Source organism: Ranitomeya imitator, chromosome 2, assembly GCF_032444005.1.
Source record: "Ranitomeya imitator isolate aRanImi1 chromosome 2, aRanImi1.pri, whole genome shotgun sequence".
Classification (NCBI taxonomy): domain Eukaryota; kingdom Metazoa; phylum Chordata; class Amphibia; order Anura; family Dendrobatidae; genus Ranitomeya; species Ranitomeya imitator.
The window spans coordinates 690,038,227-690,066,094 of NC_091283.1; the positions used below are offsets into that span (position 1 = coordinate 690,038,227).

Genomic DNA, 27,868 nt, shown 5'->3' on the forward strand with positions numbered 1-27,868 from the left:
AAGACATGGGAGTCTTATGAACCTTTTACTAGTGACTGACAGATGGGTAATAAGGTACTTATCTACTAAGGTGATATGGTTTTTTCTTTACAATAAAAAGGTAACAACTAATTATTATTATTATTATTATTTATTTATATAGCACCATTAATTCCATGGGGTTACATCAAAATACAAATATCACTTACAGTAAACAAAACTAACAATGACAGACTGGTACAGAGGGAAGAGGACCCTGCCCTTGCGGGCTTACATTCTATAGGATTATGGGGAAGGAGACAGTAGGTCGAGGGTTACAGCAGCTCTGATGGTGTTGAGATGGCCGTATGGTCATTACAGGCTGTAAGCTTCTTTGAAGAGGTGGGTTTTCAGGTTTCTTATGAAGGATCCAAATGTGTTGGATAACCGGATGTGTTGGAGCACGGAATTCCAGAGGATGGGGGATATTCGGGAGAAGTCTTGGATGCGAGTGGGTGAAGAGTGAATAAGCGTGGAGGAGAGGAGGTGGTCTTGGGAGGACCGGAGACTATGTGAGGGAAGATATTCAGAGATTAGTTCGGAAATATACAGAGGAGAAAGGTTATGGATGGCTGGGTAATTCTGACTCTAGTAGAAATGTGGAAAGCAAATGATTGCTAGTGTTTCAAATTAAAGTGCAAGACAAATCAACTCAAAAAATTATAGAATGCTAGAGTTGGTAGGGACCTCAAGGGCCATCGTGTCCAACCCCTTGCTCAACGCAGGATTCACTAAACCATCTCAGACACGTCTGTCCAGCCTCTGTTTGAAGACTTCCATTGAAAGAGAGCTCACCACCTCTTGTGACAGCCTGTTCCACTCATTGATCACCCGGCTATGTGCACACAGTGCATTTTTTATGCGTTTTCGCTGCATTTTCCTGCGTAGAAATGGGCCAAAAACGCTATGGAATCCTTATGCAAGCTAATTCATTGACAATCCTGAAGTATTGTGCACATGATCCTTAAGTATGTGCAGTGCGTTTTTTCTGCAGCATGTCAATTCTTTCTGCAGCGTTTTTCTCCCATTGACTTCAACTGAGTCAGTCAAATCCACAGCAAAAACGCAAGTATAAAAATGCCCATGTGTCTCAATTCTGCCCCATCTGTCTCCAGTCATGCCCCAGTGTTTCCAGTCATGCCACCATGTCTGTCATCCTGCCCCCTGTGTCTCCAATCATGCCCCGTTTCTCCATTCTGCCCCTGTGTCCAGCAATCTGCCCCTGTGTCCAGCAATCTGCCCGTGTCCAGCAATCTGCCCCTGTGTCCAGCAATCTGCCCCTGTGTCCAGCAATCTGCCCGTGTCCAGCTTTCTGCCCGTGTCCAGCTTTCTGCCCGTGTCCAGCTCTCTGCCCGTGTCCAGCGGGCCCGCACGTCAATAGCGTTAAACAGCTGCAGCGCCGGCCGCCGCTAAGGGCCCGGTTCAGCTTTCTGCCCCCCGTGTCCAGCTTTCTGCCCCCCTTGTGTCCAGCTTTCTGCCCCCCCTGTGTGCAGCTTTCTGCCCCCCCCGTGTCCAGCTTCCTGCCCCCCCGTGTCCAGCTTTCTGCCCCCCCGTGTCCAGCTTTCTGCCCCCCCCCCGTGTCCAGCTTTCTGCCCCCCCCGTGTCCAGCTTTCTGCCCCCCCGCCTGTGTCCAGCTTCCTGCCCTCCCTGTGTCCAGCTTTACTGTCCTCCCTGTGTCCATCTTTCTGCCCCCCCCGTGTCCAGCTTTCTGCCCCCCCCCCCCCGTGTCCAGCTTTCTGCCCCCCCCCCCTGTGTCCAGCTTTCTGCCCCCCCCCTGTGTCCAGCTTTCTGCCCCCCCCTGTGTCCAGCTTTCTGCCCCCCCCTGTGTCCAGCTTTCTGCTTACCTGCCGCGCTCCTGCTCTCTCCACGCAGCTGAAGCGTGCACTCGCCGGCGACTGACAATGACGTGAGACGCCGGCGACCTGCACGCTGCGGCTGGCGGCTGTTAACTATTGACGTGCGGGCGCGGGCCCGCACCCGCACGTCAATAGCATTAAACAGCTGCAGCGCCGGCCGCCGCTAAGGGCCCGGTTCAGCCTGCGGGCCCCCTCTGCTCACCGGGCCCCATACGACGGTCACGGCTGTAATGCCCTGATGGCGGCCCTGGTGTCCAGCCCCAGGTGTGTGGGGATGATGTCACAGTATATTGTCCACTAAGATACATCCCCTCAGTCCTAAATGAAACCTGTTTTCCAGCACATGGCAGCTTTGTTTTACAGTGTGGCACCCCTAGGGGTATTTGCCACAAAAATAGTTACTGACAGTAAGTACAAATACTAAAATAGCAAGACTGCACTACCACCTCCGGCCAGAAGGGGGAGCTCCAGAGACTCCCCTTGATCCATTCTGGTCTGAGAGAAGAAATGGCAGTTGGGCCAAGGAGCTGATAGTGAGAGGTCATACAGTTGAATCTCTAACAGCCCTGTGACTGTTACCAGGCCTAAATCACCGGCCTGAGGAGAAGAGGGATAGAGAAAAAGGACATTGTGAGAACCGGGTAGCATTAATCACTACCCAGAACAGGCGCAAAGACGGATACCGGATCCGTGGCTGTATTCAATATATATAATACAGCAACCGGAAAAACGTGAGGTGATATCAGCTTCACTAGGGTCGGATGCAGCAACAGACACAGAGTTCAGCGGTACTCCCAGAGGGGGTAAACCGATAAAAGGACTCGGGTTGGCCGTCGAACCAGGACCCGGAGGGGACAGATTGGGCCGGCAGCCAGTTCACATACAGCAGCAGGGCCACACAGAAATTGCGCACAATAAGAGGCGAAGACCCCGGCAGGGTCAAAGTAACTCAGAGTTCCCATACAGACTCCGGTGACAGGACTGGTTGTAAATCCTTTTATGTTAAAGTAAACTGGTTAAACGTTTCAGTGCCTCAGTCTTTCATTTGGACAATAGCCATCTATCCAGGATCAGGATCGTCACCGCTGGGAGAACCTGCTGCTGATCAAGTAAGTGCCTGTCCCCTCATGATACCCCTTACACTGTGCATTGCCTGAGGCCACAGCACCGGGTCAAGCCACCCGTGACATCCCCCTCAAGAGACAGACTCCATTGGTCCGGTGCTGGGTATCCCGGTCTCCTGGGCGTCACAATTGGCGTCACGAACAGAATCTAGCCAGCCCGTATACCGGGTATTGTGTGCCGTGATTGGAGCCCAAAACTGTGAAAACTGGGATGAAAAATCTTGAAAATTGACTTTATTAAAGAAAAATCCATTCCCCATTGAAAACTATTGAAAGTGACTTTTCCCCATTGGTTATAATGGAGTAAAGATGGCCGCCATCCCCTGAGGTAATCACTTCATAACCGTTAGGCACGAGACTGTTAATTGAGCTACGCCATCACCTGAGCCCCAGTCTAACTGAAAAACTTCAGAATCCGCCATTACAGAGCGCGGTGGGTGGGAGCAGCAGGGGGCGTGTCATTGTGGGCGGCACCAAGCTGAGCGCTCTGACATCAGAGCAAGGGGAAAATCGATCCTGCTGCACAGCGGAACGAATCTACACTATCCCGACGGAAGCGGAGGACCGGAAGGGTCCGGATTAACTAAGGGGGCACAGTATGTCGCAGCACAGAGACGCCGCAGCACTCGGCAACGCTAATGCAGCTGAAAGACAGAGTGTCAATAGAGAGTCCGGCAGCGCAGCGGTGCAAGGAGTGGCGCCCATCATGCCGGTGCTGATGCCATATACCCCGGGTGGCCCATGGCTTCCAATGTATGAAGGTGAGCCTAATACCCTTGACGATTTCAGAGAAAAGATGCTGGCCCATTTTGACATGTTCCCTGTGGGTGAAGTTCAGCGTGTTAGTCTCCTGATGATGCAGTTAAGTGGCCATGCTAAGCGAGAAGTCACAGCATGGGCAGCTGATCTAAAAGGCACTGTTGAACGCATATTTGCTGGATTAAAAGCTACATTTGAAACCACGGCCAGCAGCAAAGCTAAAATACGATTCTTTAGTTGCAAACAAAAAGCTAATGAGGGCGTGAGAGACTTTGCCTTAAACCTGCAGGAAGCCCTTAAATCACTTACACTGGCTGAACCCATTTTTAACACCGGAGCAGATAAACTGCTAAGAGATCAATTTATTGAGGGACTCTACACCCCTTCTCACCGGGGGCATGTGAGCATGCTTGTTTTTAAGAACCCTGAATTGACATTTGCCCAATTAAAGGAGAGCGCTATACGTCTCGAGCTGGCAGAGGCACCTCGGGATCAGGATCCTGCACAACCCATGGCAGAGGCACCTCAACAACAGGGAGTGCCAGTGACATCAGCTATGTCCGGGGCCATTGCTAAGCCCCTGGGGCCCAGTACTAATGAGGCTCTTCAACAAAAGCTTGACTCTTTAGCTGATGTTGTTGCTTCAATGGCTAAAACCATGCAGGAGATGAGAGGACACAAGATGGAGTTGGCAAACTGTAGAGAGGATGTTCCATGGATGAGACCCCGGAGATACCCGACATGGAGAGGACGACCCCGCGACCGCTACCAACCGGATGGACAGCCCATTTGCCGCCGTTGCCAGCAGCCGGGCCACTTTGCACGAGATTGTGATTTAAACGGGAATCCCCTGGGAATGCGGGCCGCTTCGAAGGAATGAACTTTCAAGGCCCAACACCCTGGCACGACAGGTACATCGGAGGACGACCCATTATCCCTATCGTGCTGGACGGAATTCCCCTCAACGCTTTGCTGGACACAGGTTCCCAGATTTCATCTATACCGTATATCCTTTATAAGAGGTACTGGGCTGATGCAGATATTGATAAAGGGCCCTCTGATGTTGAACTAGATATATGGGCCAGTAATGGTAAGTTGGTACCGAAACTAGGATTCAGGGAGATGACCATAAAGATTGGTAAAGTAGAACTGAAGAAACAGGGTATAATTGTTGTTGATGTTGACCGGCGGAACTGTGAACCAACTGTATTGATAGGAATGAATGTGTTAGAGAACTGCTTTTCCGAAGTCATTTCTGTCTTACAGCAAATTGCTGAAACTGCCCAATCCTGCCAACAGAGAGTTCTCCGGAGGGAAATAAAAGTATTGATGTTAAGGCAACAGGTAGAAGTTGCAGGTGGAGAAATCGGCAGTGTGAGGTTAAGTGATCCAACGTCTATTGTAATCCCACCAAAAACAGAAATGCTGGTATGGTGTAGAGCAGCCATTGGTACTAAGGGACGAGATTATCAAGCCTTAATAGAACCAGTGTACACCGACAGCAGGCCCACTATACTCACAGCACGAGGGATAGTCGAGGTACACCGGGGACGAGTGCCGGTACGACTTTTGAACTGTGGAGAGGAAGAGGTCACTTTGCCAAGGTATGCTACAATGGCAAAGCTATATACTGTTGACAACGATGCCATCACAACCATTGAGCCCTTAGAACCAACCTGTCAGGTGGAAGGCAATGGCTCAGATGGAGAAATGGAGGATTGGTGCCAACAGCTACACGTGGGCATAAATTCAACACCTACCCATCAAAAACAAGGGGTGTATAGGCTAGTGACGGAATATGAACAAGTCTTCAGTAAACACCCATTGGACTTCGGACGGATAGAAGGGGTAGAACACACAATCCCCACAGGTGACCATCCCCCAATAAAAGAAAGATATAGACCCATACCGCCCGCTCACTATCAATGTGCAAAAGATATGCTGAGGGAAATGAAACAGGCCGGGGTAATAAGAGACAGCTGTAGCCCCTGGGCGGCCCCTCTAGTGATTGTCAAAAAAAAGGACGGAACCATGAGAATGTGCGTAGTCTACCGGAAGATTAATAACATCACCCATAAAGACGCCTACCCCTTGCCTAGGATAGAAGAGTCCTTAACTGCTTTGAAATCTGCTAATTATTTTTCCACCTTAGACTTAACAAGCGGGTATTGGCAAGTCCCTGTGGCTGAGAGAGATAAGGAAAAGACGGCATTCACCACACCAATGGGTCTATGTGAATTTAATCGCATGCCGTTCGGACTCTGCAACGCATCCGGTACCTTCCAGCGGCTGATGGAATGCTGCCTCGGACACAAGAACTTCGAGACCGTCCTCCTGTACCTAGATGATGTGATCGTCTACTCAAAGACTTACGAACAACACTTAATAGACCTGGCAGAAGTGTTCAAAGCCTTATCCAGGTATGGCATGAAAGTCAAGCCATCCAAATGTCACCTTCTCAAGCCAAAGGTACAGTACCTGGGACACATCGTGAGTTCGGAGAGAGTAGCACCAGATCCCGAGAAAATAAGCGCCATAAGGGATTGGCCAAGACCTACCAGCGCAAAAGAAGTGAGACAATTCCTGGGATTGGTGGGTTACTATCGCAGATTTATAAAAGGATTTACCAAGTTGGCAGCACCCTTGCAAGACACCTTGGTAGGGCAGACGAAGAAACCTTCAAACCGAAACCCTCCTTTTCAGTGGAACGACGAAAGGGAAGACTCCTTTGAACAACTAAAGAAGGCACTAACCGGAGAAGAGGTTCTGGCATACCCAGATTACCATAAACCTTTCATCCTCTACACCGATGCCAGTAATGTGGGACTAGGAGCGGTGCTGTCACAAAAGCAAGAAGGTCGGGAGAAAGTCATCGCCTTTGCAAGTAGAAAGCTCCGGCCTACTGAAAGAAATTCAGAAAATTACAGCTCCTTCAAATTGGAACTACTGGCAGTAGTTTGGGCTGTGACGGAGCGTTTCAAACACTATCTGGCCGCTGCAGAATTTATTGTCTATACTGACAACAATCCGTTGACCCACCTGGACACAGCCAAATTAGGTGCGTTAGAACAGCGATGGATAGCCCGGTTATCTAATTACAACTTCATAATCAAGTATCGAGCAGGTCGCAAGAATGGAAATGCCGATGCCCTATCCCGGATGCCACACTTGAGAGATGTAGAAGAGGAAACGGGGGAGCTTGAAGAAATTGAACTACCAGCCTTCCATCATCCCAAGGCAAAACATCATCAGTCAAGTACCTATCAGAAACAACAAGAGGTGAATTTTAATCCGTTAGCACACCATAGATGGGCTGACACCCAAGACAGCAATCCGGCTGTGAAGTTGGTGAAGGAACTGTTGACTGAGCAAAGTGCATATCCCTATGAGGATGCCCCAGAAGAGACGCATCAACTCTGGAAAGAGAGAGGCAAAATGTTCCTGTATCAAGGGAAGCTCTGTAGAAGATACACCAATCCGAAAACACATGAATTGGTTTGGCAGATTATTGTGCCTAAACAAGATGTGAAGATGGTCCTCGAAGCTTACCATAATGGTGCTGGTCACTTCGGTTGGAAAAAGTTAGAAGTACTTCTAAGAGAAAGATTTTATTGGGTCGGGATGAGAAAATCAATCGAACAGTGGTGCAGAAATTGTGGCCCGTGTAACCTCAGAAGAAACGATCAAAAGAACCAAAGAGCACCACTGCAGCCCATAATCACCAAACAACCACTTGAACTTGTAGCCATGGACCACGTGAAGTTGACACCAAGCCGGTCCGGCTATGTCTATGCCTTGACCATCGTGGACCATTATTCACGTTTCTTGGTAGTAGTACCCGTAAAAGATCTGACAGCAAAAACAGCAGCCAAAGCATTCCAAACGTACTTTTGTAGACCCCATGGATATCCGGAACAGGTTCTCACCTATTATACAGGTGGATCTGTATAATCATGTCCCGGTGAGCTCCACCAACTGCACCCCAGCTTACCTTATGCGTGCAAGACCCGGCCAATTACCAATCGATCTAGAAATGGGAATTCTGAAACCAGACGCAGAAGTTCAAGACTCCAATTGGGATATCATACGGCAAAAGCAGTATCGCCAAGTGCAAGAGAGTGTGGAAAGAAGCCTTCAGCAAACTAGAGAAAGACAAGAGCGAACTTTCAACCAGAATGCTCTAGCGACCCCATTAAGACCGGGTGACCAAGTGCTCAAGAGAAATCGTCGAACCAATAAACTGGACAATCAGTGGGAAGCCGTACCCTACACAGTTTTACCAACAAGAGTGGATAATCCTAAAATGTGTCTCATTAGCAAAAACGGAGGCTTAACATCTGTACTAGTGTCACGAGACAATCTTAAATTATGTCCGGAAGCATTGAAAGAGCCAGACGTTGTCCAGCCAGAACCAGAAGTTATTCAACCCATACAGGTTCAACCAGTAAAGGAAAAAGAATAGGAAGTGTATCACACCTGTATAGGAGACTTTCCCAAAACCCTACTAACATACCATGGTGCAGTAGTGGTTCCCATGGTGGCCTTTTACCCAACACCGAACCCAATACCAGAAGTCCCAAGACAGGAAGAGGCTGACCCCGTACTACAGGAGGTTCCAGGCCAGGAAGAACAGATTCCTGGTCAGAGTAATCCCATTCACGGTGGACTTGCCAACTCCATAGTCGTGGAATTATCTTTAGCAGAGCGGGCAGATACTACATCCGCAGTAGACAGTAGTACACCACATGAAGAGACACCGCTATTACGTAGATCACAGCGTAGTACCCAGGGTCAATTACCGGCCAGGTATGCAGATTACCAACTATAAAGCTCATAATGTGAATTGTATATATGTTATGCCGTATATAGTTAAACAGAAAATGTAGTATAGTCATTGCTATCAGTCTGCAACGTTTAAGCCCAGTGCCTACAGAGACTTGTCTGTATGAACTTATTGCATATTCTTGAACTTTTTATCAGCCCGGAGGCACTAAATCAAAGCTCCGGAAAGACTGCTTTTTGAACTTTGCTTTTTGCTCTTTTTGAACTTTCTTTAGACTTTATATTGATAACTCCGTTGGAAAAATGGAACTAAATTCCTGGACACTAAGTACAGTGCCGTTCCTAATACCTTCAAGGATAGAACTGTATTAATGGACGCTATTTGAAGTGACTTTTTACAGAACTCTATTTTTGTTTCCTTGAGTGGTTTTTGTAACTTTTCATTTTTAAGACTCTGTACATATTAATTGTTATTTCAAAATGTTATTGTCCCACAGTCCCGGAGTACTGTTCTTAACTAAGGGGGAATGTGGCACCCCTAGGGGTATTTGCCACAAAAATAGTTACTGACAGTAAGTACAAATACTAAAATAGCAAGACTGCACTACCACCTCCGGCCAGAAGGGGGAGCTCCAGAGATTCCCCTTGATCCATTCTGGTCTGAGAGAAGAAATGGCAGTTGGGCCAAGGAGCTGATAGTGAGAGGTCATACAGTTGAATCTCTAACAGCCCTGTGACTGTTACCAGGCCTAAATCACCGGCCTGAGGAGAAGAGGGATAGAGAAAAAGGACATTGTGAGAACCGGGTAGCATTAATCACTACCCAGAACAGGCGCAAAGACGGATACCGGATCCGTGGCTGTATTCATTATATATAATACAGCAACCGGAAAAACGTGAGGTGATATCAGCTTCACTAGGGTCGGATGCAGCAACAGACACAGAGTTCAGCGGTACTCCCAGAGGGGGTAAACCGATAAAAGGACTCGGGTTGCCCGTCGAACCAGGACCCGGAGGGGACAGATTGGGCCGGCAGCCAGTTCACATACAGCAGCAGGGCCACACAGAAATTGCGCACAATAAGAGGCGAAGACCCCGGCAGGGTCAAAGTAACTCAGAGTTCCCATACAGACTCCGGTGACAGGACTGGTTGTAAATCCTTTTATGTTAAAGTAAACTGGTTAAACGTTTCAGTGCCTCAGTCTTTCATTTGGACAATAGCCATCTATCCAGGATCAGGATCATCACCGCTGGGAGAACCTGCTGCTGATCAAGTAAGTGCCTGTCCCCTCATGATACCCCTTACACTGTGCATTGCCTGAGGCCACAGCACCGGGTCAAGCCACCCGTGACATCCCCCTCAAGAGACAGACTCCATTGGTCCGGTGCTGGGTATCCCGGTCTCCTGGGCGTCACAACAGCAAGCTGGAGGAGGGGGCTTCTGGGAACACATGTGGGCGGATTATATAAAGATATATACAAAACTATACACATCTGTATATAAAGAAGTACATTTTTGGGCACTTCCCTTCTACAATCCCCATTGTCGAGAACATGACAATGAAATTTTAGGGAAGTGTTGTGCTGGGCTTTATTTGCCTAATCAACTCCATTATAACTTGTGACAGTTCAGGATAGAAGCATAATTCGGCACCTAGGTACCTAGACATCATCCACGCGGCCATCAGCTCTTCCCTGTCGTTCACCGTAACCCAACATTTCCACCCACAGAGTACACCTTCTTCTTTCTTGGAGTCTTATGCAGTCTTTTCTGCCTTCATGTCAGTCAATCTTCAGGTATCCGCCTATCCCAAAGCCATCTTTCTCTAGTTGTGACTGGTCAGACTCTTCACCCTCACAGTCCATAGGTCAGTCAACATCATCCTGTGTGCACCTGTCAAACTGCCGGATGTCACAGGGTTTTTTTTTCTGGGCCTCGCGGACTCAGGCGCTGGAAACGACTTTCATCAGACACGACTTCCAAGAGGTACTTCTCCTGTAGTCTTGATTGAAGATCGTTGATGAGGTTCCCCCATGGATAGATACGCAGATCTTTACCAGGCAGGTCATAATTTCTTGAGTAGGGAGTGATGTCACAATACCTAAGTAGACTGCGGTAAAGAACACCGTCTAGTTCTAACCGACATTCAATCCATCCCTTACGAACTTCACCACTGCTAGGGTTAAAGTGGCAAATACCTTAGAAGGCGAGGGGACCTGTCTGTAGAGAACCTCACTCTTTTTCCCTATTCACACAAAACACATATTACAATTCCATAATGCATATAGAGACTTAAGCTAAAATAGCATGATTGCTAATGATCCATAATGCACATGCAGATCATTGATCCATGTGTAGTTGTAGTTCTCTACTGGCTGTAAATGCATGGACACCTTCACATGAACACACTTACTGAGTATGTTCGTGTACAGGTAGTCCTGCTCTTACACCTAAAGTGTCTAAATGCACACATATGGAATTTGCTACACAGTAACTGATCAATTTACATAACATTAATATTTATATACAAGATATATATTGGATTCGGAGTAAAGGACTGGATTTTTCTTATGTCCTTAACCCCCTTCTCCGGCTGAGATAATGGTGCTCATCTTGAGTGATAAGGGTTACTCTACATCAATACCTAAAATAGGATTCAGGGAACAATATCCTCCTGGGAGTGCTCCCAGTGCAGTTAATAACCATCCTAGCACTGGATAATCTCCCTTATTTGATGCTTCCCTGTCCCACCAAACTCACTCATTCTTTACTTCAGGGTGACCTCTCCAGTTAACCTTTCTTGAGCTGTCCAGTAAGTCAGCTAATGTCTCGACTCCCCTGAACCCCACAAAATGAATGCAGTTTTCCTTTAGTACGATCCAAGTCAATTTCTTCTGTTTCCTATACAGACACCCCTACCAATTTTCCACAATTCAAAAGAGTAACATACAACCCTCGCAGCTACTTAACACCCTAGGAAAAGAAAATATAAAACTAAGGTACACGGACTTAGTTTTATTCTGCATTAGGTCTGAAACAAAACGATGTTATCCATCCAAACTTCAAGGTCTAACCACACAGTATAACAAGACACTCCTTCGTGTACGTCCATTATCTGTCCATGCTTCTCCGCCTGTCTTAAGGTACAGTCACACTCAGCGACGCTGCAGCGATACCGACAACGATGTCGACCGCTGCAGCGTCGCTGTTTGGTCGCTGGAGAGCTGTCACACAGACAGCTCTCCAGCGACCAACGATCCCAAAGTCCCCGGGTAACCAGGGTAAACATCGGGTAACTAAGCGCAGGGCCGCGCTTAGTAACTCGATGTTTACCCTGGTTACCAGCATAAAAGTAAAAAAAAAAAACACTTCATACTTACCTACCGCTGTGACGTCACCGCTCTGCTTTCCGGCCGCTGTGCTCACAGCCAGTGCAGGAGGAGTGCAGAGAAGCAGAGCGCCGGGGACAGACAGCGGTAGGTAAGTATGTACTGTTGTTTTTTTTTACTTTTACGCTGGTAACCAGGGTAAACATCGGGTTACTAAGCGCGGCCCTGCGCTTAGTTACCCGATGTTTACCCTGGTTACCAGTGAAGACATCGCTGGATCGGTGTCACACACGCCGAGCCAGCGATGTCTGCAGGGAGTCCAGCGACGAAATAAAGTTCTGGACTTTCTTCAGCGACCAACGATCTCCCAGCAGGGGCCTGATCGTTGGTCGCTGTCACACATAACGATTTCCTTAACGATATCGTTGCTACTTCACAAAAAGCAACGATATCGTTAACGATATCGTTAAGTGTGACGGTACCTTTAGTCCAAGTAACAACACCCTTTTTCCAGTCCAAAATGCACAGAAAACTAAAAAAAAAAAGAATATTTTAAAATAAACAAACAAAATTAACCGCTGAACTTCAAGGCCTAGGTGAAGCCACACCTCTCTGTCTATCTTATTTCAAGCAACAAAATCAGAGCATCCATGATGTCACAGTTATTGTCCACCAAGATACATCCCCTCAGTCCTAAACGAAACCTGTTTTTCCAGCACATGGCAGCTTTGTTTTAAAGCAAGCTGGAGGAGGGGCTTCTGGGAACACATGTGGGGGGAATATATATAGATATATACACAACTATACACATCTCTATATAAAGATGTACATTTTGGGGCACTTCCCTTCTACAGAGATCATCGGAGCTGATCAGCTGATAAACTCCAGTGAACTCTCTCATGTCAGCTCAGTGATACACTGAGAGAGCATTACCTCCTGTCAGTTTACCGCCGGCTGTCTTTGAGAGCAGTCACATCACTGATGTGACTGCTCTCAAAGTGATCACGATCGTCGTGGGATATTATGGACTATCTTCTCTGCAGACAGGTGAGGAATATTGTGGTTTACTATTTTATTTTTGCATCTCGGCTTTGGGAAAATGGCCACCGCGATCTCCATCTGCGCACGCGCGGCATCCCGCGGCCATTTTCCTGAAGCCCCGTGCAGCAGAGCACTCCATCTGCGCACGCGCGGCCTCAGGAAGATGGCCGCCCCCACGATGACCAGGGTAATAGCGCAGATCGCGCGCTTTTTCTTCACCTGCGCGCAGTGGATTCGGCACTTGGACATGCACACACCACTACGCCACCAACGGAAAGCTGGGGAAGAAACAGCGATGTCACCACGCCCACCTGACCTGACCAGCCTGATTGACAGGCGAAAACGGCGACTTTCGTAATGTATTTCGCAGCATAGGTGGGGAATCAGGGTACACTACATACACTATTGTAACGCACAGCGCAGGTCCTATTTAACATTATTTTTATCTCAATCTGAAAAAATGGGGTGACAGATTCCCTTTAAACGAGAGTTATGTGACACAAAATAGTTAATAAATAACATTACCACATGTCTACTTTACATCAGCACAATTTTGGAAACAAATTTTTTTTTTGCTAGGAAGTTATAAGGGTTAAAACTTGACCAGCGATTTCTCATTTTTACAACGAAATTTAAAATTTTTTTTAGGCACCACCTCACATTTGAAGTCAGTTTGAGGGGTCTATATGGCTGAAAATACCCAAATGTCACAACCTTCTAAAAACTGTACCCCTCAAGGTGCTCAAAACCACATTCAAAAAGTTTATTAACCCTTCAGGTGCTTCACAGCAGCAGAAGCAACATGGAAGGAAAAAATGAACATTTAACTTTTTAGTCACAAAAATGATCTATTAGCAACAATTTTTTTATTTTCCCATGGGTAAAAAGAGAAACTGGACCACAAAAGTTATTGCACAATTTGTTCTGAGTACGCCGATACCCCATATGTAGGGGGAACCACTGTTTGGGCGCATGACAGGGCTCGGAAAAAGGAGCGCCATTTGACTTTTTCAATGAAAAATTGGCTCCAATCTTTAGCGAACACCATATCGCGTTTGGAGACCCCCGTGTGCCTAAACATTGGAGCTCCCCGACAAGTGACCCCATTTTGGAAACTAGACCCCCCAAGGAGCTTATCTAGATGCATAGTGAGCACTTTGAACCCCCAGGTGCTTCACAAATCGATCCGTAAAAATGAAAAAGTACTTTTTTTTCACAAAAAAGTTTTTAGCCTCAATTTTTAAATTTTCACATGGGCAACAGGATAAAATGGATCCTAAAAAGTGTTGGGCAATTTCTCCTGAGTACACCGATACTTCATATGTGGTCACAGACCCCTGATGTGCCTAAACAGTGGAAACCCCTCAATTCTAACTCCAACACTAACCCCAACACACCCCTAACCCTAATCCCAAATCTAGCCATAACCCTAATCATAACCCTAACCCCAACACACCCCTAACCACAACCCTAACCCCAACACACCCCTAATCCCAACCCTAACCCTAATCCTAACCCTAATCCCAACCCTAACCACAACTTTAACCCCAACACACCCCTAACCATAACCCTAACCACAAGCCTAATCTTAACCCTATTTCCAACCCTAGCCCTAATTCCAACCCTAACTCTAATTCCAACCCTAACCCTAAGGCTATGTGCCCACGTTGCGGATTCGTGTGAGATTTTTCAGCACCATTTTTGAAAAATCCGCAGGTAAAAGGCACTGCGTTTTGCCTGCGGATTTACAGCGGATTTCCAGTGTTTTTTGTGTGGATTTCACATGCGGACTCCTATTGAGGAACAGGTGTAAAACGCTGCGGAATCCGCACAAAGAATTGACATGCTGCAGAAAATACACCGCGGTATTTTCCGCACCTGGGCACAATAAATTTGGTTTTCCATAGGTTTACATGGTACTGTAAAGCTGATGGAACACTGCTACGAATCCGCTGCGGATCCGCAGCCAAATCCGCACCGTGTGCACATAGCCTAATTCTAACACTAACCCTAGTTCTAACCCTAACTCTAGTTCTAGCCCTAAGCCTAGTTCTAACCCTAACCCTAGAGGAAAAATAAAAGTAAATATATTTTCTGTATTTTATTATTGATCCTACCTATGGTGGTGATAAAGGGGGGTTCATTTACTATTTTTTTATTTTGATCACTGTGACAGGATTTATCACAGTGATCAAAATGTACCTGGAATGAATCTGCCGGACAGCAGATTGGGCGGGCACGCTGTGCATGCGCCCGCTATTTTGGAAGTTGGCGGCGCCCATGGAGAAGACGGACGGACAACGGGAGGCTCGGTAAGTTTGAGGGGGGAGATCGGAGCACGGGGGGGATTGGGGCACAGGGGGTGGGATCGAAGCACGGGGGAGCAGACAAGAAGACGGGGGAGCGGACTGGACGATGGAGGGGAGCGGAGCACAGGACGGAGGACTGGGGAGGAGATCAGTGGCGGTGGGGGCAGATCATGGTTTCCAGTCATGGCCGATGATATTGCAGCATCGGCCATAGCTGGATTGTAATATTTCACCAGTTTTCATAGGTGAAATATTACAAATCGCTCTAATTGGCTGTTTCATTTTCAACAGCAAATCAGAGCGATCGTAGCCATGGGGGGGTGAAGCCATCCCCCATGTGCTGAAGTACCACTCCCCCGTCCCTGCAGATCGGGTGAAATTGGAGTTAACCCTTTCACCCGATCTGCTGGGATGCGATTCCTCCATGACGCTACATAGGCGTCACAGGTCGCACTGGCACCGACTTTCATGACACCTACGTGGCGTCACAGGTCGGGAAAAGGTTAAAATTACGCAGGAGCCCATGCAATTTTTTTTTAAATTAACAGTTGTCGGGTTACAGCCTACGTACCTTCGTTCTATTAACGGTCCTACGTAGGCTGGTGACAATGTGTGTGTTTGTGCGTTTGTGTTTAAGCAAATACTCAACGTGGGCACATAGCCTTACTGTAATTTTTTTTTACTAATATCTATTCTGTATGTTCTCCCTTTCAGTTTCATTCCATTGCTTGTTATGAATCCCTTCAGATATTTGTAGACAGCTATTAAGTCTCCTCTTAGCCCTCTGTTGTTCAAGCTAAACATTCCCAGATCCTTTAACCGTTCCTCGTAGGACACACTTTGCAGTCAGCTAACCATTCTAGCAGCTCTTCTCTGAACTTGCTCATGTATTTCAAAGTCTTTTTTAAAATGTGGTACCCAGAACTTAATATAGTGTTCCAGATGAGGTCTGACCAAGGAGTAGAGGGGGATAATTACTTCATATGATCTAGACTCTATGCTTCTCCTAATACATCCTAGAACTGTGTTTTCCTTTTTTGCTGCTGCACCACTCTGTTGCCTCATGTGCAGCATGTGCTCCATTAGTATCCCCAAGTCTTTTTCACATATGCTGTTGCTTAATTCTATTCCTCCCATTCTGTAGATGTAATTTTCGTTTTTCTTGCCCAGACTAAAGGTACCGTCACACTAAGCGACGCTGCAGCGATACCGACAACGATCCGGATCGCTGCAGCGTCGCTGTTTGGTCGCTGGAGAGCTGTCACACAGACCGCTCTCCAGCGATCAACGATGCCGGTAACCAGGGTAAACATCGGGTTACTAAGCGCAGGGCCGCGCTTAGTAACCCGATGTTTACCCTGGTTACCATCGTTGAAGTAAAAAAAACAACCACTACATACTTACCTACCGCTGTCTGTCCCCGGCGCTGTGCTTTCCTGCACTGACTGTGAGCACAGCGGCCGGAAAGCACAGCGGTGACGTCACCGCTCTGCTTTCCGGCTGCCCGGCGCTCACAGCCAGAGCAGAGAAGCACAGCGCCGGGGACAGACAGCGGTAGGTAAGTATGTAGTGGTTGTTTTTTTTACTTTAACGATGGTAACCAGGGTAAACATTGGGTTACTAAGCGCGGCCCTGCGCTTAGTAACCCAATGTTTACTCTGGTTACCAGCGAAGACATCGCTGAATCGGCGTCACACACGCCGATTCAGCGATGTCAGCGGGAGAGCCAGCGACGAAACAAAGTGCTGGACTTTCTGCCCCGACCAGCGATATCACAGCAGGGGCCTGATCGCTGCTGCCTGTCACACTGGACGATATTGCTAGCCAGGACGCTGCAACGTCACGGATCGCTAGCGATATCGTCCAGTGTGACGGTACCTTTAGACTCTCGCAGTTTTTCCTGTTAAACACCATTCTATTAGTCATTGCTCATTGTTCTAACTTATCTAGATCCTCCTGAATCCTTTCTCTTTGTTCTCTAGTGTTAGCAACCACTCCTAGCTTTGCATCTTCTGCAAGTTTGATTATTTTACATCCAGTTTCCTTTTCTAGATCATTTATAAAAATCTTGAACAACACTGGAGCCAGGACAGAGCCTTGTGGTACCCCACTTGAAACACTTTTCCAATTGGATACAAATACCTTAGCCGGCCATCAGCAATACTGCCTTTATCCACTTTAGTTACAAAAATGCCGCTGTCCCCTGGGAAAAAAGACTCATTAACTCCATCTGCCACATCGAATCCTAGTGCTTTGAGGTCCATGTTGTCCTGCAAAGAAAAGTTTAAAGTACACAAATCAGCAGCAAATCTCATATTATTCGAATTAAATTTTTATTTGAATGGGGTTGTCTGGGACTTTAACATTGATCCTTAAGATACGTCATCAATCTGATCAGTAGGGGTGCGACACTCAGCAACTCCATCGATCAGCTACTCCTCGTCTCACTGGTGGCAGGAGCTGCTCAGTTACATAGCGGCACAGCCCCGTCATCTGTATAGTGGGCATGGCCAGGTACTGCAGTACCCGGCCACATCCACTATTCTGTCAACGGAGCTGTGCAGCGAAGATCCATGTATGAGCAGTTCTGTTCACCACCGACACAGATAACAGCTTATCAGCAGGGGTGCCAGAAGACGCATCCCCACCGATCTTACATTGATGATCTCTCCTAAGGATGGGCCATCAATGTTAAAATACCGGAGAACTCCTTTAAGCATATTTTTTTAAAAAATCTTGAAATTGCATACAGTTACAATAGACTGTAGCTATACACGTCAGATAAATGGCCGCCAATCCAAACAAAATGTACCTAATGTATATAGGTTCGTGCAACATGCTAACAAAAAGAGAAAAATAGTATCTGGCATACTGAATTTCAACATGTCTGATCTCTACCTCCAGAAAACTCAGGACATTTTCAGAGTGACCTGTTTTAGGCTGAACTCCCTCTCCCAAAAAATATGCACGTTCAATCAAGTCAAGCTGGCATGTTTATGGATGAGTTGGGAGGTAAAGTCAGTTATCGCAAGTATATGGTTACTATAACAATATATGGACAGATAAGAGTCCGTATATATTGTCCTGTCCCTCCCTAGTAGGTGGTAGAGAGGGATGGACTTATTCACTTTCTCGAGACAGTAAATAGTCTTTGATATTTCTCGCTTAATTAACTCACAGTGCTATTTTAAAGCACATGCATTAACGAATCAGATAATATAAGGATTATTTGTGCATCTGATATTGCTGCCTCCAACATTTTTTTAAATAAATAGCAAAACAGTTAGCCTTCTCGTGGTAGTAGCATACACCCATGGCTTCCCATCTCCCCCAATGAAGCGTCCAAGAAACAAATTTAATTTTCTGAAAAATGTAACAATAAAACATTACTTAAATCATGACACATTACTTTAATTAAATGCCACAAATAATTGTCTAAAGTAATGATGAAATGTAAAAAAAAACTCATTTAAATAAAAACAGAACTGAAACAAGAAAAATGAAAACTTGAAATTTTAACTCAGGGAGGATTGAGAGACTTGCTCATGAATTTACACTAAACTCACCCTATCACGCTCAAATTCCACCACTTCTGTCTCCCACTCCAGCGAGTCCGTGTCAATAGCGGAGTCGTGAGAACTGTGAGCCATTAACTGCCGAAAACGGGCTTCTTTCTCAATCTGATTATCCATCTTTTCTCTAAAGCGAACGAATGAAGCACAATTTTCACAACAATAGTAAGAAAATACAGGGTTATTTAACCTTGAAGTCCCCGGGCCGCCGACGTCCTCTTCCAGGATGAAAATGGAAAACACAAGAGCAGTGCACTCGCAGAAATCTGCCGGCCATCTGGCAACAATAGGAAAATGTTCCTGTTGGTTCATTTTTATGACTGTGATAGACCTTATCACAGTGATAAAAAAAAGTAATTAAAATCCCATTTATCACCCCCCTTAGTTAGAGAAAAATAATAAAATAAGAAAATATATATATAAAAAATATATACAGTGGGGCAAAAAAGTATTTAGTCAGTCAGCAATAGTGCAAGTTCCACCACTTAAAAAGATGAGAGGCGTCTGTAATTTACATCATAGGTAGACCTCAACTATGGGAGACAAACTGAGAAAAAAAAATCCAGAAAATCACATTGTCTGTTTTTTTTTAACATTTTATTTGCATATTATGGTGGAAAATAAGTATTTGGTCAGAAACAAAATTTCATCTCAATACTTTGTAATATATCATTTGTTGGCAATGACAAAGGTCAAACGTTTTCTGTAAGTCTTCACAAGGTTGCCACACACTGTTTTTGGTATGTTGGCCCATTCCTCCATGCAGATCTCCTCTAGAGCAGTGATGTTTTTGGCTTTTCGCTTGGCAACACGGACTTTCAACTCCCTCCAAAGGTTTTCTATAGGTTTGAGATCTGGAGACTGGCTAGGCCACTCCAGGACCTTGAAATGCTTCTTACGAAGCCACTCCTTCGTTGCCCTGGCGGTGTGCTTTGGATCATTGTCATGTTGAAAGACCCAGCCACGTTTCATCTTCAATGCCCTTGCTGATGGAAGGAGGTTTGCACTCAAAATCTCACGATACATGGCCCCATTCATTCTTTCATGTACCCGGATCAGTCGTCCTGGCCCCTTTGCAGAGAAACAGCCCCAAAGCATGATGTTTCCACCACCATGCTTTACAGTAGGTATGGTGTTTGATGGATGCAACTCAGTATTCTTTTTCCTCCAAACACGACAAGTTGTGTTTCTACCAAACAGTTCCAGTTTGGTTTCATCAGACCATAGGACATTCTCCCAAAACTCCTCTGGATCATCCAAATGCTCTCTAGCAAACTTCAGACGGGCCCGGACATGTACTGGCTTAAGCAGTGGGACACGTCTGGCACTGCAGGATCTGAGTCCATGGTGGCATAGTGTGTTACTTATGGTAGGCCTTGTTACATTGGTCCCAGCTCTCTGCAGTTCATTCACTAGGTCCCCCCGCGTGGTTCTGGGATTTTTGCTCACCGTTCTTGTGATCATTCTGACCCCACAGGGTGGGATTTTGCGTGGAGCCCCAGATCGAGGGAGACTATCAGTGGTCTTGTATGTCTTCCGTTTTCTATTTATTGCTCCCACTGTTGATTTCTTCACTCCAAGCTGGTTGGCTATTGCAGATTCAGCCTTCCCAGCCTGGTGCAGGGCTACAATTTTGTTTCTGGTGTCCATTGACAGCTCTTTGGTCTTCACCATAGTGGAGTTTGGAGTCAGACTGTTTGAGGGTGTGCACAGGTGTCTTTTTATACTGATAACAAGTTTAAACAGGTGCCATTACTACAGGTAATGAGTGGAGGAAAGAGGAGACTCTTAAAGAAGAAGTTACAGGTCTGTGAGAGCCAGAAATCTTGATTGTTTGTTTCTGACCAAATACTTATTTTCCACCATAATATGCAAATAAAATGTTAAAAAAACAGACAATGTGATTTTCTGGATTTTTTTTTCTCAGTTTGTCTCCCATAGTTGAGGTCTACCTATGATGTAAATTACAGACGCCTCTCATCTTTTTAAGTGGTGGAACTTGCACTATTGCTGACTGACTAAATACTTTTTTGCCCCACTGTATATATTTATTTTCGTTTTTCCATTAGGGTTATAGTTGGGCTAAAGTGAGTTGGGCTAAAGTTAGGGTTAGGGTTGGGGCTAGTGTTAGGGATGGGCTAAAGTTAGGGTTGGGCTAAAGATAGGGTTAGAGTTGTGGTTATGGTTACGGTTTGGGTTGGGAACAAACAGTGCCCCCTCCTTTCTGAGCCCTGCCATGCACCCAAACAGTGGCTTTCCCCCCATATGGAGAAATTGCACAACACATTTTGTGGTCCATTTTCTCCTGATACCCTTGCAAAAATAAAAAAAAATGGTTCCAAAGTAAAAATTTTTGTGAAAAAAGTTAAATGTTATTTTTTTCCCTTCCACATTGCTTTAGTTCTCGTGAAGCACCTGAAGGGTTAATAAACTTCTTGAATTTTCTTTTGCGCACCTTGAGGGGTGAAGTTTTTAGAATGGTGCCACTTTTGGATATTTTCTGTTATGTTGGCCCCCATAACTCACTTAAAATGTGAGGTGGTCCCTAAAAAAATGGTTTTATAAATTTTGTTGGAAAAATGAGAAATCGCTGGTCAACTTTTAACCCTTATAACAAAAAGATTACGTTTCTAAAATTGTGCTGATGTAAATTAGACATGTGGGAAATGTTATTTATTAACTATTTTGTGTGACACCACTCTCTGATTTAAAGGTACAAAAATTAAAACTTTGAAAATTGCAATATTTTCTACATTTTTGCCAGATTTACGCTTTTTTCATAAATAAACGCAAGTTATATCAAAGAAATTTTACCACTAACATGAAGTACAATATGTCACGAAAAAACAGTCTCAGAATTAGTGGGATAATTTGAAGCAGTCTCAGGAGTCTCACCCTCCATGCTGCTGAGCCAGTCTTTATTGACAGGCTGCAATGAGAACATCGACATCATGACTACAACACATGAGACAGCTGGACTCAGCGGTTTGTGTGATCTACATGAGCATCACTACTGAGTCGAGTGCTTGGCAAAAAGTGCTAAAGTGGGCTGTAGTTGTGACTACATATACTGTGGCACTGGCTGGTAATTTGTTACAAGTATTTGCAACTTCTGCAAACCAATCATCCTAAACTAATTTCCAGAAAATCTTATTTAACCTGTGTAAGGAGGTGAAGCACAAGAGGAGGCCGGGGGCGGTTACTTATCGGCTCCGTGCCTGGAACCATTTAGCTGTGCTACAGGTTCCCCAGGGGGCAGAATTAGCGACTGGGACAGGAAGGAAGCCGGGCAGAGAGTGGGAAAGGCGCGCGATTGCAAGGGTCAGAGCAGCGGTCAAGCAGGTCCATCTGTGCTCCGGGAGAGAGAGAGAGAGAGAGAGAGAGCTCCCGGTCAGAGGACAAATACAGGGAGATTGGCCAGGAAAACTGCATCTTGTGAGTACATGAAAGCAGACTCTGCTGTGACTGGAGAGGGGCGCCTTAAGACCCGTGCAGAGGCATTGACCCGTGCAGAGACTGTGACCCCCTGGTACCCACGGAATCAGTGCAGAGACTGTGACCCCTGGTACCCACGGTATCAGTGCAGAGCCCTTGATTCCTGGTGAGAGACTTAATAATAGACTGACCATCGATTTCCCGGGATAGGCTGTGCTGTAAAAGCTAAAGACTCAGCCGAAACCCCAGGCAGCGGGTTCCTAGAGACTACTCAGCCCACGAACAACAGAGGGACGACAAGTGCTGCTGTTTCTCGGTGCCAATGTTGGAGAAGACGACCCTTCAAGCAAGTCCTCATCAGACTGATAAGTGTTTTATTTTCATGAAATCCTGCTTACTTCTGTTACACTGTTTGACTCCCCTATTTTTGCACTGTTTTATTGTTAGTTATATTCTACTGCTTCCTCCCTGCGAGGAGAACCTGATTCCTGTTAATGAACCCCTCAACTGTTGGTCTGTCTGTTCCGTGGTGACACGCTCAGTATCTGCTCCCTATTACACCTGTATTAAAAAAAAACCCTATTAACACGACCTGTAATTTTTGTAGATTTTCACCACAGGAAATCAGCAAAACATGAATGATGCCTATAATGCAAGACAATTTCAAAATCTTCCATTATGCAGTAAAATACACATTTTGTGTTCAAAAGCTTATTATGGACGTACAAGTTTTGGCTAATGTAGTCTAAAAATGTCCTCAATATGTAAAATATACCTACAAGCAAACAGAAACAGAGACATACTATTACACCTTACGATTAATCCAATTCAATAGAAAGTAAAGTTTTATTGTTACCATATATTAGCATGTATGTACCCTGTTTCCCCGAAAATAAGACACCGTCTTATATTAATTTTTGCTCCGAAAGTTGCACCGTGTCTTATTTTCAGGGGGGTGTCTTATTTTCTCAAGAAAAAGAATTGATAAATTCTTTTTGAACAAAAAAATTTGCATTTATTAACATACCAGCGTATGCTGAAAAGTAGTCATCACAAAACAATAGAATCAAAGAAACTGTGAATCGTATCAAGAATTTCTTGTTACTGCCGTATAATTACGGTATTTCCAAGTACAACATGTAAAACAACGAACAATGGTTCATTTACTGATCTCAATATTTAATAACACAAATCGAGATTTATTCAATGACAACCATGTCATCATCTTCTGGAACATCATCACAACAATCCATACTCTGAAGTTCCTGTGGAAATTCTTGTGACTCCATTTCTTTCAGAATCATTGGCCCATATCTCTCATGTCTAGCAATAGCACTGTCCTTAAATGAGCCCTGGGCCAATTAGAGCGCAGGAGCCCTGGGCCAATCACAGCCCAGGAACAATCAGAGGCTATGGATGACGTCAGCTGGCCCATGTTTCCTGCGCTCTGATTGGTGCAGGGCTCATGAGCAGAGATTGGCACACAGAGATCGGCTGTGATTAACTCCTGCGAACAGCGCGGCTGCAGTGGCGGGCACCAGACAGCGGGAGCGAGACACAACTGCATGCCCCATGCACAGAACAAGGTATGCCCTTTTTTTTGGGGGGGGGTGCCTTATATTAGCAGGCACAGTGCTATTATTTATTATTACTTTTGTGAGATTAAAGTTATTAATGTGACCATTGTGGGTTTTTCTGTCATTAAAAGAGGGGTACCAGCAATATTGACCATGTGTGTATATGTTCTATTGTGAAATTCAAAAGGGAACAAATACTTGCTGTCACTTTATTAATGAAACTAAGCATATTAATGAGTTTTTAACTAAAACTTACATTACAGATGCATTTAACTAAAAAAAGGCCAACAAAAATTCAAATTTGCAGTTCTGAAAAAACACAATCATGGGTATTAATTACATGCCTAAAGCGAATCTGTCAGCAGGACTTCATACCCAAACTATTTATAAGTGCACTAGATGGAGGCCCGATGCTATCGCATCGGGTGGGCGGTAATGCCACAATGGGGGCAGGCTTTGCAGCGTTGAGAATCCCCCAATGTGCTCACCCACCTATCCACTCTCACTTTCCCCATGTGCTGACTTCTCCAGTCTGTGATCTCTTCTTTGACCTGTCTACCCCATGTGCTATATGCATTGTTTTGTCCCAGTGATGCTGTTGCTCTTCAAGAGTCTCATTTGCCCGTTGTTGTCTTCGACGTTGTGCCTTTGCTGCTTTCCTTTCATTGTCATTGGCATACTTTTTAGGAGCAGCCATGTTGGTATTTATATTTGCTTTTAAAGGGGTTTTCCCATGAACGAAAGTTCATTTTAAAATTTGTCTGTGTCTGACCGTGTACAGAACATACCACAGCTCCTGGACAGGGGAAGAAGCAAAAGACAATACTGACATTATAGCAGGAGATCTCAGAGGATACATTTTGTGAGTTAAAATATTGTTTAAAAACAATCAGTGAAATATTTACCTGATAAAATAAATCCTCTGTGATCCCCTGCTGTAATGTCAGTTTTGTTTTTCGTTTCCTCCCTTACCAAGGAGATGTGGTATGCTCCGTACACAGTCAGACACAGACAATTTTTAAAATGAACTTTCGTTTGTGGGAAAACCGCTTTAATGTGAACGGCTTCCTCTACCTGTAGACACGTTGCGCATCTGCCGACGGAATCAGCCGAGTGATTCACTTCACCTGCACGGAATTCGCACAGGTGCAGTAAATCAGACTGCTGCCATTTTTGTGCAGACAGATAGTGGTGGTCACATTAAAACTGCGCCTGCACTCCTCCTGTACAAAGATGGCGGTGGTCAATGAATCATTCGGCTTATCCAAGTGGCAACGTGTTCGCGACGGTGTTCCATTGGTGTCTGTTTGTGTGGTGCGTACGGCGTATACAGTGTGTGTGTCTGGTGCGACGGTGTTCCGCTGGTGGTACCACGCAAAAGGCTGGACCCATCTGGACGGAACAGGATGTGGAGTGTTGTGAATTCTGCTCTTGGGTTCCCTCCAGTGGTTGTAGGTGGGAATGCAGTTGTCTCTGAGTCACAGTCCTGGCCAGGTGTATCTGCTGATTGCTGTTCTGACTGGGATATTTAAGTGTGCAGGATTCATTAGCCCTTGCCAGTTGTCAATGTTTCTTCTGAAGTGTTGGATCACTTTCTGACTTCTCCTGCTCAGCTGTCAATTCAGCAAAGATAAGTGTCTTGTTTTTGTTCCTGTGGCACACATGCAGTGTGCTTATATTCTGTGCTATTCATTTTTTTTTCTCTTGTCCAGCTTAGACTGTGTCAGTGTTTTCTCGGTCTTGTTGGATTCTCTGGAGATTCAGATATACGCTCCACATCTTTAGTTAGATGGTGGAGTTTTTGTATTTTCTGCTGTGGATATTTTTGGAAGGATTTTTAATACTGGCCGCTTAGTATCCTGTCCTATCCTTTCCTATTTAGCTAGTGTGTGCCTCATTTGCTAAATCCTGTTTTCTGCCTACGTGTGTCTTTTCCTCTACTACTCACAGTCAATATTTGTGGGGGGCTGCTTATCCTTTGGGGTTCTGTTCTGAGGCAAGGTAGAAATTCCTATTTCCATCTATAGGGGTATTTAGTCCTCCGGCTGTGTCGAGGTGTCTAGGTTTTGTTAGGTACACCCCACGGCTACTTCTAGTTGTGGTGATAAGATCAGGGTTTGCGGTCAGTATAGTTACCACCTACTACAGTGAAAGTTTTCATGCTGCTCCAAGGTCACCTGATCATAACAGTGGAGACATTACAAGGAAAGTATATATTAAGATGTAGCTCTTGCAAAGACAAATCCATCCAAACCTTTATCCCCCTCCCCCACCCCCCAAGGTGGTTTGCACATTAATGACCAGGCCAATTTTTCCAATTCTGACCAATGCCACTTTATGAGGTAACAACTCTGGAACGCTTCAACGCACTGATTTGAAGACTGTTTTTTTGTGACATATTTTTACTTATGATAGTGGTAAAATTTCTTCGATATGACTTGCATTTATTTGTGAGAAAAACTGAAATTTGGCAAAAATTTGGTAAATGTTGCATTTTTCAAACTATGAATTCTTATGCCCTTAAAACAGAGAGATATGTCACACAAAGTAGTTAAATACAATTTCCCACATATCTACTTTACAACAGCACAATTTTTGAAAACATTTTTATTGTTAAGAAGTTATAAGGGTTAAAAGTTGACCACCAATTTCTAATGTTTCCAACAAAATTTACAAAACCATTATATTTTATGGGACCATATCACATTTGAAGTGACTTTGAGGGGTCAATTGTACCCCTCAAGTAGAGTTGAGTGAATATGTTCAGAATAGGTCACCGAATATGAATTTGCCATATTCGTGCCATATTGGTACCCTATTTGTGCCAAATTTATGTTTGACGATCATCATCATTTCTACTCCCATTGACTCCAATGATATTCAGCTGTGTTTGGCGAATTTTGCAAATACATAATTCACCACCGATCATAATTGGAACTGAATTTTGAAAAATTCGCTCAACGCTACCCAAGTTGCTCAAAACAACATTCAAGAAGTATATTAACCCTTCAGATGCTTCACAGGAAATTTTGGAATGTGGAAAAAACATTTAACTTTTTTCACAACAATTTAACTTTAGACCCTATTTTTTTATTTTTGTAAGGGTAACAGAAAAAAATGGACCCCAAAATTTGTTGTGCAATTTCTCCTGAGCATGCCGATATCCCATATGTGGGGGTAAAACCAATGCTTGGGCACACGACAAAGCTCAGAAGGGAAGAAATGCCATTTGACTTTTTGAATGTAAAACTTGCTGGAACAATTAGCGAACAAACACCATGTGTTTTGGAGAGCCCCTGATGTGCCTAAACAGTGAAAATCTCCCATAACTTATCTAGATGTATGATACGCATATTAAACCCCCAAGTACTTCACAGAAGTTTGTAACGTTGAGCTGTGAAAATAAAAAAAATCACATTTTTCCCACAAAAATGTTTTTTAGCCCCAGATTTTGTATTTTGTTAAGGGTAACAGGACAAATTGCACAGTACACTTTGTTGTGCAACTTCTGAGTATGCCAATATGAGGAAGAAAACTACTGTTTTCTTACACAGCAGGGATCGGAAGGAAAGGAGCATCATTTGACTTTTCAAATGCAGAATGTACTGGAATCACAAGCAGATGCAATGTCCCGTTTGGAGAGCACCTGATGTGTCAAAGCAGTGGAAACACCCAAGTGACCACATTTTGGAAACAAGACCCCTAAAGGAATGTATTTAGATGCGTGGTAAGTACCTTGAACATCCAGGTGGTTCACAGAAGTTGAGCTGTGAAAATAATAAAATCACATTTTCCCCACAAATGTTATTTTAGCCCCATTTTTTTTTACTTTCACAGGGGTAACAGGACACATTGCACCATACAATTTGCTGTGCAATTTCTTCCGAGTACGCTGATATCCCATATATGGGGGAAAACTGCTTTTGAGGCACAGTGCAAAGCTCAGAAGGGAAGAAGCGACATATTGGAGTGCAGATTTAGCTGGAATGGTTTAAGGGTGCCATGTCACATTGGCAGAACTCCTCAGGTGCCATAACAATAGAAACCCCTCATATATGAACTCAT

The 27,868-nt window shown here is 45.0% G+C and overlaps 1 protein-coding gene across 3 annotated transcripts in view; it reads right to left on the reverse strand.

Annotated features, from left to right (window-relative positions):
• The window catches only part of DLG5 (discs large MAGUK scaffold protein 5), a 679,445-nt gene that overhangs the window by 327,331 nt on the left and 324,246 nt on the right, over window positions 1-27,868 (reverse strand). For all 3 annotated transcript variants that reach the window (XM_069753072.1, XM_069753075.1, XM_069753073.1), the window contains 2 exons: window positions 18,786-18,918; window positions 17,362-17,489 (listed from right to left, as the gene is read on the reverse strand). In XM_069753072.1, coding sequence (XP_069609173.1) covers window positions 17,362-17,489; window positions 18,786-18,918 — 261 coding nt within the window. The remainder of the gene's footprint in view (window positions 1-17,361; window positions 17,490-18,785; window positions 18,919-27,868) is intronic.